This window comes from Berghia stephanieae, chromosome 3, assembly GCF_034508935.2.
Source record: "Berghia stephanieae isolate SIO BIC M18660-M18661 chromosome 3, UCSD_Bste_1.3, whole genome shotgun sequence".
NCBI lineage: Eukaryota > Metazoa > Mollusca > Gastropoda > Nudibranchia > Aeolidiidae > Berghia > Berghia stephanieae.
Genome location: NC_088362.1, coordinates 107,700,222 through 107,715,324, shown reverse-complemented (window position 1 = coordinate 107,715,324; position 15,103 = coordinate 107,700,222). Strand labels below are relative to the sequence as shown.

Below are 15,103 nucleotides of genomic sequence, written 5' to 3'. Positions count from 1 at the left end.
GAATACTTCGGGAAGTCCCAGGTTCGGGAGTTTTTTTGCCAAGATGAGAGTCATTTAAATCGATCGATATTTGAAGGACGAGTTTTCTGGCCAAATTTTTTAACACGATTTTTTCCATGGTAGGGCAGTTAACTGGTTAAAGAAGAACATTTGCCGTCATCGGGATTTCCCCCTGGCGACTGATTATTGCGTGTTCAATTTCCTGTTAGTCAAATCCGATCTATTCTTCTCCAAATTGAACATTGCCTTGGCAATGAGAAGTGATGAGAATGCAAGTAGATTACATGACTACTTGACACAATGCTGGAGGCCTGGTTGCTTTTTTGGAGGGAGAACATTCGATTCACATACACACACACACACACACACACACACACACAAAATCACTTTACTCACGAAATGCTATTATTAGAACTTTGCTGGGATGGGATTTTCACATCTGTCCATCCTTGAACAATCTTATTTAATGAGACTGGACACACAACGACAAAGGAACATTCATGCCTCCGTGTGCCTCCCTGATTCTATCACTTATATCACACACACACACACACCCTCACACAACTCGCACGCACGGGACCACGGGATCTGTGCAATGCCAGATGGGCCTCGAGCTCAATTCAAATCCCCGAGTTATTTTCTGTTTTCTGATTTCTTCCAGTAACAAATAATAATACGCACATTGTATGTACCGAATGACTCATGCTCTACGCGGTAAAAACAATTCAAAAGTAGATCTGACATAAGAAAATATGCAACAGTACAGTTTCTTCTTTCAAAAGAGTAGATGGTCAAGTGGTTAACGCATTGCACTGTAACACACAGATTCCAGATTCGAGCGCCACTTAGCCATTTCTATTTATAATTATTGACCCTCAAATGGGTCTTTTGGACGCCATGGGTGATTCCTCTTGACACTCAACCTGTGCATGTAGGACTATGTACATTCCTTCATTAGGCAATGCCATCTTACTATGAGAAATTTCGAATTGAAGCCAAAAAGGCCAAAGAAACTGAATTCATCTGCTGGTGTTTACTAAAACAATAAATGCTTTATTTTTCAAATCCTTCTGCGCGACAAGAGGGATGTGAAAAATAAAGCGATTATTTATTTTTTTATGTTTACGTTGTAAACACCGGATGAGTCCGGTTCCATTGAGCTTTTGGGCTTCGATTCATAAATTCTCATAGGAATTGAGCAGTTGTCAAGACGAGCGAAATAATTATTCATGCCTTGTAGACTGTGACGGTCCTAAGTGCCAAACGGCGTGCTATTTGAAAAATGATCTTTTTGAGTGATTGAATTACTCCCCCCCCCCCCCTCCCTCATCCTCCTTCCCCATGGACGATGTATTTAAGTGTGCAATTTAGATAGGTCTGCCCAAAAAATGTTTTGCATTTTCATTCAATTAAAAAAACGAGCAATGCTTTCATAACGAGATATTTCGAGAATGCAAATGGGTTGCTTATCACTTGACACCGAGCTACGCGTAGGGGCAAGCACATCTAGAATGTAGAGAGAATTCATTACGATGCTAGTTGCTAGATTTGTGTCTCTGATACGATCCAAGTCATCCAATCAGACAACTGCTTAGTTCCATTCGACTCTGCTAAAGCACTTATGATTAGTTGATGGCAGCTCGTGGAACTTGTAAAATTCAACCCTAAACAATACATGGGATGTAATTGCAAGGAAAATGCAGACACTGAAACAATGATAAGAGAAAGACTAAAAGCCCGACTCACTAATTTTACACTCCCCACTTGCAAGATCGTCCGACTTTGCAGCTTAGGTTGTTTTCCTGATTTCTGTGGGAAAATCAGACCGATAGTTTCGAAAAGCTAAAGGGTGCCTGAATAAGTCATTTAAGATAGAGAAGACAGAACAAAAAAAATCAAATTAATGTTAAGGTGACCCTATCCACCGCTCCACTTAACCCCGCTCCCTCTTACCCTAACCTCCTTTTGTCAGGTATATCAATTCATTCTTTGCCGCTACTCACTTGCTTAGTCACCCTAATCTAATCTATAGATAGTATGCGCTTGGCTAAGGGGCTCACAACATTGGCGTCCGGAAGTATAACGGGCCAACACACAAAACTTAGTGTAATCATGATGGTTTATAGTCAGGTTAATATAGTTTAGTGAGAATTACTCATAAACGCGGATGGCAAAAAATAATAACAAAGACCCGAGTGACGTCAACTTCAAACTATCTATAACATTATTTTTGTTTTTACATCTGTTTCTGTCCCCCTATAAATCTCTCCTTTGATGCATTTAACAAAATGTGATTGGTTTGCCATTTATTTTTGTGTGAGTCTTGTTTGCTTGTCTTTTGACAAAGGTCAAGGGCCGAAACGTAATTTTTGTGTTTTATCCAATCAGATGGGTACTTTTTACTCATCTGATTATTCTCTCAATGGAGTTTATCTCGTGCCTGAGAGTAAAACGGTTTGATGGGGATCGGAATTGTGTGTTGTTATGACGGTTATGAAACCGGTTATGATGTTCCATCCAGATCATTGTCAAAGTTTACTGGTATGATGTCACTTTTGCATATATACACGCGCACACACACTCTCATACACACACACACACACACACACACACTCTCTCTCTCTCTCTCTCTCTCTCTCTCTCTCTCTCTTAGAACAAATTCCCCTTTGTCTTACCTTTTCTTGGGTGCTTTAATTATAATTCTAGAACTTTTTACTATCCCATTTTCTTCCTTTTTACTGGCGCAGATATAATCTTAATGTGTGGCAAGCGCCGTAAAACCCTCAAAAACAAAAAACAAAAAAATCTCTCTCTCTCTCTTCGGTCTTTTTTTATCCCCCTCCCCTTCTCTCTCCATAATCTCTCTCTTTCTCTCTTCTGTCTCTTTTTATCTCTCTCTCTCTCTCTCCTTAATTTCCCTCATTCCTCTCTCTCTCTCTCTCTCTCTCTCTCTCTCTCTCTCTCTCTCTCTCTGCTTCATGTTTAATTAAAAATGAAATAGAATACAGTGGATGAAAGAAGTTGCAAATTACTTTAAGCCATAATAGGAATTCGATTCTTTATACTGTTTCTTTCAAGTCTTTTTTTTTCTTCTTACCATTTCAGCTAAATGTAAAATGAAGGATCGAATCTTTAAGCCCAGTTTCTGGTTCCGGTGCAATCACGTTCAGACCTGTCTACCCATCATCCTCCCCAAACAGGATGTGACGTTTGAACGAGAGTATCTACAAATGGTGGACAAAGCTGTTGTGGCCTTGGATTGGGTCATCACACCGCATATCAAAGTTAGAAGGTATGTGGATGTGAAATTATTGGATTGGGTCATCACACCGCATATCAAAGTTAGAAGTATGTGGATTGAAATTATTGGATTGGGTCATCACACCGCATATCAAAGTTAGAAGGTATGTGGATGTGAAATTATTGGATTGGGTCATCACACCGCTATCAAAGTTAGAAGGTATGTGGATCTAAATTATTGGATTGGGTCATCACACGCATATCAAAGTTAGAAGGTATGTGGATTAAATTATTGGATTGGGTCATCACACCGCATATCAAAGTTAGAAGGTATGTGGATTAAATTATTGGATTGGGTCATCACACCGCATATCAAAGTTAGAAGGTATGTGGATGTGAAATTATTGGATTGGGTCATCACACCGCATATCAAAGTTAGAAGGTATGTGGATGTGAAATTATTGGATTGGGTCATCACACCGCATATCAAAGTTAGAAGGTATGTGGATGTGAAATTATTGGATTGGGTCATCACACCGCATATCAAAGTTAGAAGGTATGTGGATGTGAAATTATTGGATTGGGTCATCACACCGCATTAAAAAGTTTATGAAGGTATGATGTATCTAACAAATTAATTTTTAAATTGGATCATCACACCGCTATCAAAGTTAGAAGGTATGTGGATTAAAATTTCTGATTTAAATTCAAAGTTAAAGGTAGCAAATTATGGATTCCGTCATAACAACCGATATCAAATTAAGGTTTTTCTAATAATTTAATGCATTGCATAGCGGCTATGTGGTCTTGTGGTATGACACTCGCTTTCGGATCGGAAGGTCCTGGGTTCGAGCCTCGCTTGGCGCATAGTTGAGCCCTTGGAGAAGGCTCTTTACTCACATTCGCTCACCGTACTCAGATGTAAGATGAGTACCTGGCCGTTAACAGGGTTGTCTCTGTCAGTAAAAATGGTAACATCGCCTAACAGGCGTCATGTCCCGTCCTAAATGTTAAATGTTGCTGTTGGCCAAGGACCCCTTGTAAAGCGCTTTGAGTCCATTTAGTGGATATTGCGCTATTTAAAAGCTCATGTTTGAAAGCTCATTTTTATACAGAGCAACATCCACTAAACGCGCTGACCGACAGTCTCAATGTGGTTTATAAGTGGGGAGGGTGGGGGGGATTATATAGGTGCTGAAATTGAATCGATCGGTCTATACTGTTGGGGAAAAAACCCGATAAGGATAGCGGTCATAATAATTGTCCCGTACAGCCCATATTACATTTTTGCCAAAGGGCACAGAATTACTGGCAAATCTTTTTTTTTAAATATAAAACTATTTTTTTACAGATTGATATACGGGCAACTTGCAAACCTTTAAAAAAAATTTAGGGTAATCATATCATCCATTGAATCAAATGATTATTTATAAAATCTGCTAGAGTATTGTGACGGGTCATTTGACGTTAGGAATCGCCATCTGGCCACCATGTTGCTAGATTCATTTGCGCGCACTTTCAGACTTTATTACTGGACGGATTCCGATCGTTTATGACTCAAAAGATTCGTCTTGATCAATGTTAATTTCCACAATACAGTAGTATAATAATTAAAACAATTAAGTTGGTAATAGAGTTATTTCTCCCCAAATATTCATTAGTGGCAAAGAAAAGACATGACTTTTCTGTTAACTTTTGTATATTTTATAGAGAAGAACGGTTAGAGTCTGTAAGAAACTAAAATTTTGTATTTCTGATTATTTTGATTTAAAAGTCAAAGTTTGCATCCACCTTATCTTGAAATAATACTAGAATGAAATGATGGGCCACGTTGTACGATGTCATTGATTTGTCTTTGTAAATGAGAGGTTTGTTTTGATTTTTACAATTTTGCCGTCAAAACAATGACACATCTACCATATAAACAGCCACAAGTGACAGTTATAAACTAGGTATTCAAGTATTGGACAACTTGTGGAATCACAAAAAGTGCAGAGAAACTTGAAAACAAATATCAGAAAAGATTCACACCAACTTTTATCCAGACAGAAAGATGTTTCCGGTCTTTGACAGACTAGTGGTTTCAACTTCTTTTGTTTTCGAGAAGAAACCTAAAATCTCCAGAATAGAATGCAAAAATAGATGACCTTTGTTTCCAACTCTTCTTCCTCCCCAACTCTCCCCAGCCCAGTTCTACAACAATCACATCAACAATAAAATTGTCTGATTCAGATATGTGCCAATCAATTTTTTTTTTTAAAAGACAAAAAAGACAGACGTCTTGCAATCATTTTGCATTCAAAATAGATGCTTGCTTGTTGTTGTCTCATCTATATTTTTGTTTTTTGATCCTTTTCCTATGGACTTGTCTGACTTTTGTAGCTAAAATCGTTAATAATACTATGGCAAAAAAAATCAACAGGCGACGTTGGGAAAAACCCGTAGCGTTGCAAATAGAAGATGTGCTTTACGGATTGAATACACCTTTTAAAAAATAAAATTGTGACCCATAGTTTTCAATCGTTCCTAGTGTCATAGTAAAACAGATGCCGAAAATGAAACATTTCTTTTCTTTGGCACTTGCAGAATTGACACTTTCAGACATATTGGTGAGGAACAAAACTTCGGGGTCCTCCCTTGACATCTCCAAGTCTCCCGACTTCATTGAGCTAATAGGAGACCGTTGGACCGTTGGACCGTAGCCCTCGATAAATTTATAACCTGACACTTCCCTAAATATTACGTCATTGACAAGGCTACGATCACCAAAAAAGAATGAATAGCGAGTTATAGATGCTGTGCGCTTGGCTAAGAAACTCATAATATTGTCATCTGAAAATGGACCAACACACAAAACTATGTGTAACCTTGAACGTTTAAAGTCTGATTGATAAAGTTTAGTGAGAATTACTCATAAACAAGGATGGCAAAAAACGAGAACAAAAACCCGAGTAACGTCAACTTCTTTCTATCTAAAGATAGTATGCAGTTGGTGTCACTCAGGTCTTTGTTATCGCATTTTGCCATCCGCGTATATGAGTAATTCTCACCCAACTGTATTAACCAGACTAAAAATTTTCAAGGTTACACACAGTTTTGTGTGGTGGTCCGTTATACTTCCGGATGGCAATGTTGTGAGCTTCTTAGCCAAGCGCACACTATCTATTGAATACAAATCACTGTTCACTAATTTGTTTTAGCGGTTGTCCCCTTGCACTTTGACATTATTCTTTTGGTCAGTGTCAGGCGAGAAATAAGGAAGACGACGGTTCAACCGTTGCCATCGTTAAGTCATAGTCTAAGTGTGCGGCCGCAGTGCATCGGGTAACTTGTTGCTGATTTTCCCGCCACAAGTCGCCGGTAACTTGCTAAGCAGGCACAACAGACACGTGGCCACAGTTGTGCTGGCCAAAAAAAATCTCACACATGTGTAGAATTTTATATCGTTTAGATTGAACCTAGAGAGCACGATGTCTTCTGAAGATGAATTTATGCTTCTGGACAGTTCTTTGTTGTTAAATTCTGTTAAGAAGTCTCTGAAACATGATCCTGTCCACCGCATAAATAGAGAAAGACGGCACTTTGGTGAATACCACCATCTTTTTTGTGAGTTAAAAAATATCCTTCTCGATTTCACGAATACACAAGAATGTCAATTGACACTTTTCAATATATATTGACGAAAATTGAACACCGTCTTATAAAAAACTGGGGTAATCTTCATGACCCAATAGTGCCAGAGGACAAAACCAGCGGCTGGGAGCAGGAAAACAATTGTCCAGACGTTCTGGTAAATTACCTGCGCTTGTTGCCAGCAACAAATTGCTGATAACAAGCGTTGACTCCGGACAGTTACAAATCAAATTTAAGACTATTTTCAAAACTGGTACCAGCAGGTAAACCAGCAGCGGAAAACCTGTCTCAGTACGGCCGTGCCCTAACTGTGAAACCCAAAAAGACTGGCTTTTGACGTCATTATTTGGTTTTTGCACCGCCTAGTGAGTTGTCTTTAGTAGAGCTCATGGAAACAAGTGGTCCCATTGGTTGAACTATTGAATACAACTCACGATTTTTCTTTTGTGGCCAAAGACTGGCATTTTGACGTCATTTTTTGGTCAGTATCAGGCTATAAGTTAACGATGGCTACGGTTCAACCCTGAGTTCGAGACAAGATCTCGAAAACTAATGAAAATATTTTAGTAATGTCGAATGGAGTAACATTCCTCAGGAGATTATCAAATGTTACATCCTTTCCATGAAAATCAATACAATTTGTGATAGAACCAGGGGCGGATCTACCTCCTACTGAACTCAAAAGATATTGACTTTACGTGTACGAGTAGAATTGAAATTCGAGGCGTTCTTGACAATGGGAGTGATCTATATTCATATTGTCGTCTAACCAAGTCATCGATCACATGATTTGTTGCTGTATAACGATTGGACATTTCCCACAATCAATGTAAACAGGCTGTTGTGTTTATGAACGTTATAAACTAACCTGTGAGTCATGCTGAGCAAAATGACCAATTGTGACGTTTGATATTTCTCAAACTGTGAACATATTTCACTATGTGGGTCATTTTGAGCACACTTTGCAATGTGACCAATGACCTTGAGCACATGGAAAGGTAATACAGATCATCCCCATTGAAAATTGATAATTGGATTCAGTAGTCTGATGTCACGCCGCCCGGCAACGGCGGCCATCTTGGTTCTAAACAAAGAAAATCATTACTTTTTACTCTTCATGATGGCTAGAACTTTTCATATGCCTTGTGATCAGAATGTGTAAAAGTCAAAACATGATCAAATTTATGGGTTTTTTCCCTCTGGATACGCTTTTATGCTCGCCGGGGAAATATTTCATACGGGCGTCCACCATTGTTGCGATAGTTAAGAGCCAGTGTTACTAAGTTACCATGCGTCATTAGGAAGGAAGTGACGTTACGACTGTTGAAGAGTATTTTGAACATTATTGGTTGAAATTATATTTTTATAAATACCTGTAATCTAAATAATTCGATGACTGAATGTCGAGGTATATCTTTTACTGAATGTAGTTCGTAGGGTTAGGAATGTTTCTATTAGTGTTCGATATGTAGCAATTGGATTCAATAGTCTGATGTCACGTCGCCCAGCAACAAACAAACAAGCAAAATTGGTACTTTTTATTCCTCATGCTGGCTAGAACTTCTCATATGTCATGTGATCGGAATGTATAAAAGTCAAAACATGATCATATTTATAATGTTTTTCTCCTCGGAGAAATTCCATAATAATGACGTCCGCTATTGTTCCGATAATTTAGAGCCAGTTACTAAGTTACTATGCGTCATTACGAGGGAAGTGACGCCATGACTGTTGAAGCCAAATTGCCTGCATAGTTAAAAGGGAATGTGAATTACAAACTACAAAGGTTAAAAACTCTTCCTTCAAAATCAACCAGCAAGCGCCATCCTTCTTATTATTATTATTTTGGATGAATAAACCAAGGGACACACCTAGAAAAATATGACAACAAAGGTCAAAAAGTCTCTCTCTCTCTCTCTCTCTCTCTCTCTCTCTCTCTCTCTCTCTCACTCTCTCTCTCTCTCTCTCTCACTCTCTCTCTCTCTTCTCTCTCTCTCTCTTCTCTCTCTCTCTCTCTCACTCTCTCCTCTCTCCTCTCTCTCTCACTCTCTCTCTCTCTCTCTCACTCTCTCTCTCTCTCTCTCTCTCTCTCTCTCTCTCTCGTCATGATTTTCTACAATTAAATCATTCTTACAATTATATTTACTTACTTAATCCTCTTCGGGTATTGAGGCACATAGGGCATCCACCAGACATCTCTATTTTTTGCGATCGGCTGTTTTTGCGGGTGGCTGTATTCCAGGACAGGCCTGCTTCCTTTTTTTTTCTTTTTCCATTGTCCCTGCCAGCGACATCTTCTTCTATTTATGTGGCTTTCAATGTTAATGCAGTCAGCTTTCTTTAATAGATCCCTTACAATCTTAGAAAAGTAAAAATAAAAATAAAGATGGGCCATTTGTTTACCAATCGCCTTTTTGTTTAGCCACTGAGAGGTTCGAAATAAATCAAACACAACATATAGACATTCCCGTTCAATGAACGCGTTAAAATTGCTTATATTCTACAAATGAAAAATTACATTTCAAACAATTGCTCAATGTTTCATTTCCATTTAAAAGTTCTGCCTTAGGTTTCAAAATCTGATGTTTTTTTTTAAAGCTAAGAGTATTACAGTGTCATAGAACTGGGACAATGAATAATGATCAAGAATTCAAGAGGGACAAACATTTTTCTCCTTCATATAATATTTCCGCCTTTGACTTAATTCTATTAGGGGTCAAGGGTCAGTAGATCCTGATATAGAAAATCCAATCTGACTCTTGATCAGAAGTCATAGGAGTGAAAAATCAATAGACCCAATTCGCCATAACCTCTTCTCTGTGAAATTCGATCAAAACAAAAGAGTCACACCAGACACTGACATGAATCAAATGGAAACCGACTTTTTGCTATTTCTTCCTCGTTCTTTCTAATGCCATTGTCCCTTTTCAAATATTGGTTTCTGATCTAATAATTATGCCGCGCGGAAGAGCGTGATTGTTTTTTGTTTTTATTTATTTTTTTCTTATTTTCTGACTTTGTTTTTTCTTTCTTGTTGTTTATTTTTTTGTTTTTGGCTTTTTATCTTTCCTCTAATAATGTGACTCTTTGTCTCCAGACAGTATTCCGTTGGGATGAATAAAATTCAGAATAATCATCATCATCCTCGTCTTCTTCTTCTTCTACTTCTTCTTCTTCTTCTTCTTCTTCTTCTTCTTCTTCTTCTTCTTCTTCTTCTTCTTCTTCTTCATCATCTTCTTCTTCTTCCTCCTCCTCCTCCTCCTCCTTCTATTCCCCCTCCTCACCACCACCACAACCACCACCACCACCACCATCATCATCATCATCATCACCATTATCTGCTTCTCTTATTCATCATGATTATTAGAACACAATTTAGACGTATAATCAAGGTATTTTCTTATTGACAAAACCGATCGAATGCCTTAATATCAGATCTCTCCCATTCTAACTCCCAAGTTCAAAGTCTGTTATTCCCGTGGTTACGTCTTATTCATATTATTATCTGGTAATAATAACCACAGGCGTGTTCACACAGTGACGATACAAGTAAATACTATCAACATTACATCTTACATTGTTCGATTATACAAAGTTGTAATGTTTGTAATTTCGTTTTGAAAACGAAGACATATTATTATTACTTTAAAAGAGTTTATTTGTTATGCTCAAAACAACGTTATTCTAGGACAGTTCATACAATGAATGTATGTTCATACATTTTTTTTAAATTATAAATTTGAGCTTTTATATAGCGCAATATCCACTAAACGTGCTCAAAGCGCTTTACAAGGGGTCCCTAGCCAACAGCAACACTTAACATGTAGAACGAGAGATGACGCCTGTAAGGCGACATTGCAATTTTTATCGGAGAGAGACAACGCTGTTAACGGCCAGGTACTCATTTTACGTCTGAGTACGGTGAGAGAATGTGAGTAAAGAGTATTTTCCAAGGACTCAACAATGCGCAACTGGTGGCGAGGCCCGAACCCAGGACCTTCCGATCCGAAAGCGAGTGTCATACCACAAGACCACATAGCCGCACGAAGTCCCAGGTTTGAGAGTTTTTGCCAAGACGAAGGCCATTTGAAACGATTGATATCTGAAGGAAGAGTTTCCTGGCCAAATTTTTAAATTCCTGTTTTTCCAGGGTACGTCAGTTTACTGGTGAAGGAATATCACGATTTATATGTTTTGATTCACTTCATTTAATTAAATCAATTTTGATGAAATCCACCCCTGCTTACGGCTAATCTGTTCACATTTCAGATGAATTCCGTGCTCTGTTTAATCATTTTATAGTGTTGAAATATCATGATATTTTTAAAAATTAAATAACAGCGATGTGGCTGAATGTGGTAAAAGCATTTCATCAACAGTTAGAAGAATTGAGTTCGAGGCTCCTTCCGCTTTTGACTCGTCTAATTCTTCTTTGTTTCCCTTGGGAAAGGAACAAATTACCTACTTAACTATGAATTTCTCCATTGGACAAAACAAAACTTCAGAACCGAGGCTTTTTTCAAGAATTGTTTTGAAAAAATAATGACTGAAATTTTATAAATCTTTTTTTCTAAAAGGAGAACTCCTGTCCTTCTTGTATTAATAATGACTGGATTTTATAAAAGGTTATCCATTAAGGAACTCCTATCTCTTGTATTGGCTTTTATAAAACTTTCTTCATCACAGGAGAAATATTATCCTGCTTGGATTTATAACAATATTTTATAAACCTTTATCTAATTCAGGAGAACTCCTATCCCGTGTATTGCTAATTGGATTTTATAACTTTTGACCCATTACAGGAGAACTCCTATCCTGCTTGTAATAACATTAACTGGGTTCTATAAACTTTTATCAATCTCAGGAGAATTCCTATCCTTCTTGGATTAATAATTACAGGAATATAAACTTATAAACTTATATTTATAAACTTTTATCCATTTTAGGATAACTCCTATCCTGCTTGAATTAAAATTGACTGGGTTTTATAAACTTTTATCAATCTCAGGAGAACTCCTATCCTTTTTTGTTTTAATAATGACATGAATTTTATAAACGTTTATCAATCTCAGGAGAATTCTTATCCTTCTTGTATTAATAATGACATGAATTTTATAAACTTTTATCAATCTCAGGAGAACTCCTATCCTGCTTGTATTGATAATGACGGGAATTTTATAAACTTTCATCCATTAATTCTAGGAGAACTCCTATCCTGCTTGTCATCCCTGCCTTGACAGAGGGTGCGGTCAGCTTGAGCACAGTTTGCAGCCAGGCTGTTGGGAGAGGAATGAAACCAGTAGTCTTCAACCGGAGAGGATTTGGAGATAGTTACCTGACCACGCCTAGATTGACGGTAAGGCCTATTTCTCTACTGACTGTTGACGATAAATTCTGTCCTTGAGTTCTATGCTTCAGTACTGCCGTACTTCCTTGAAAACGTTCTAGAAGTCCCGAACCATGGTTGAGAGTTTTCTTAACAAAATGAGAATCATTTTAATTGATTTTGATTTAAAGGACTAGTTTTCTGGACAAATATTTTAATGTGTTTTTAGAATGTGGTAGAAAATGTCTGTCTCTCTAAAAAGCAAGGGTTCAAAAATGTTCAACCCACGTCTACGTTTCATACCTGGCATCACCCATCCCATGCCATCCTTGATTATTGTACATCATTGCTTCGACATCCATTGTGATGGATATTAAATAATAATACAAGATTACTTTAGAAGCAAATATAGCAAAAATCTCAAACATAGAACTTTTTAGACTCAAAATAATAATAATGAGAATTCACTGTTAAATCTTTGCTTGATAGTAATCAAAATAGGTTTTTAAACACCTTACTTAAATGAAATACGCGACAACATACGAGTATTAAATGTGTATATTTTAAAAACCAGAACTACTTTCGAGACTTGGGTGTTCGACATTGCAGGTCTGATAACCCAACTTGTTATGGGCCCATTGATGTAATGGAAATATTCTCAAACCAACTCAAGATAGACTCCATTACAGCCATTTTAAAACAAGCCCATAAATGCGCTCGGTTATCAGACCTGCACATATTTGCACCTCGGGTTTGTCACATTTTAAGATATCAGAACTGATAAATGATGGTTAGAAATGTGTTTTTTTTTTCATTTTGATTGGGTTTCTTTATTTTGTTTTGTTTTTGACTCAAATCCAAAAAAGGAAAGAAAAAAAAAAGAGTCACCCTGGAATTTCAACATTAACAAAAAATTTCATGCACCTAATTATCAACATCTTTTCCTCTTCCCCGCGTCTGAGAGTTCATTATTCCCATCGTGTTCTAGATAAGGACACTTCTCTCCACGGGTCTTGTCGTTTATTTAACATTTTAAAAAAATTAAATAACATAAAATATTCTAACAAGCTACCGATGTTAAATGAGCCGATGTGTCAGTGAAATGAACATTAATCGCACTCATTTTAAATATAACATGCTTTTAAAAATCTGTGATCACACAATAGTAAAAAGAAATTCTTGTGAAAATCAAATAAGAACAGAATACGATTGAGTAACAGACATAATCCTTTTTGTAATTACTTCTTGGGGCCTTTAGCAAATACAAGCATTGAAGATTGAAGACATCCGTCGCTTGTTTGATTCTCATTGTCTTTGACAGTTTTTAATTTAAATGTTTCAACTCTGTAAAAATTATTGAGATTTTATATAGAGCAATAGCCACTAAACGTACTCAAAGCGCTTTACAAAGGGTGCCTGACCAACAGGAATACGTAACATGCAGAACAAGACATGACTCCTATTAGGCGATATTACGATTTTTTCCGACAGAGAAAACGCTATTATCGGCCAGGTACTTATTTTACACTTGAGTCCAGTGAGAGATTGTGAGTAAAGGAAAAAAGGTTCTCTACGCACGTTCTCTGAGTTGTAAAACGAGTATCTGATCGTTAACAGCGTTGTGTCTGTCGACAAAAATTGTAATATCGCCAAACAGGCGTCATGTTTCGTCCTAAATGTTAAGTGTTGCTGTTAGATGGGGACCCCTTGCAAAGTGCTTTGAGCACGTTCATTGGATGTTGCGCTAGATAAAAGCTAAAGTTTTTATTTTATTTTTGGTTTTATTTGGGGCAGGCGGGGGGGGGGGGGGGGGGGGGTTGTTCACTGTAAATTCGATTTCGAGTATTCTGACACAATCACAATATCATTTTGATACGGTAGGTAATCGTAAATATCTTTGTTTCTATACTTCTATACCGAGATGGTAGGTAATCGTAAATATCTTTGTTTCTATACTTCTATACCGAGATGGTAGGTAATCGTAAATATCTTTGTTTCTATACTTCTATACCGAGATGGTAGGTAATAGTAAATATCTTTGTTTCTATACTTCTATACCGAGATGGTAGGTAATAGTAAATATCTTTGTTTCTATACTTCTATACCGAGATGGTAGTATCGTAAATACCTTTGTTTCTATCTTCTATACGAGATGGTAGGTAATCGTAACTACTTTGTTTCTATACTTCTATACCGAGATGGTAGGTAATCGTAAATATCTTTGTTTCTATACTTCTATACCGAGATGGTAGGTAATAGTAAATATCTTTGTTTCTATACTTCTATACCGAGATGGTAGGTAATAGTAAATATCTTTGTTTCTATACTTCTATACCGCATGCTATTTATCCTGTTTAAACACTTGATTATTTCCATTAAACCCGACGTGCACTTAAATGCAGGTCTGATAACCCAATTCCTTATGGGCTCATTGTTGTAATGGAAATCTCAAAAAATATTGTCCAATACAACAATGTTAAACTAGGCCCATAAGTGGGTTTGGATGTCAGACCTGTATATATGTACACTTCGATTAAACCCTATCAGATGTTGAAGATGTCGAGTGTTATCTGTATGGGATAATATACTAACATAATTACAATAGAGCATTTGACCTTTAGCATTTATATAGCGCTATGTCCTCTAAATGTGCTCACAGCCCTTTACACGGGGTCCCAAATCAACAGCAACACGTAACATGTACGAGTAGTAAGCACGAGCCGTGGCGGCTGTTTGGCGACATTTTTATTTTTATAACAGAGACGACGCTATTAGCGGACAGGTACTCATTTTACACATGAGTACGGTGATAAAATGTGAGTAAAGATACTTTTTTTCCAAGGACTCGACTATGCGCCTCTCAGAGTGGGACTCGAACCCTTGTCCTTCCGATCCAAAGGCGAG

General features: G+C 37.4%; 1 protein-coding gene across 3 annotated transcripts in view; it reads left to right on the top strand.

Annotated features, from left to right (window-relative positions):
- LOC144969117 (protein ABHD15-like) overlaps nt 1-15,103 on the top strand; it is a 334,289-nt gene that overhangs the window by 124,088 nt on the left and 195,098 nt on the right. For all 3 annotated transcript variants that reach the window (XM_078908183.1, XM_078908182.1, XM_078908181.1), the window contains 2 exons: nt 3,106-3,292; nt 12,076-12,229. In XM_078908183.1, coding sequence (XP_078764309.1) covers nt 3,106-3,292; nt 12,076-12,229 — 341 coding nt within the window. The remainder of the gene's footprint in view (nt 1-3,105; nt 3,293-12,075; nt 12,230-15,103) is intronic.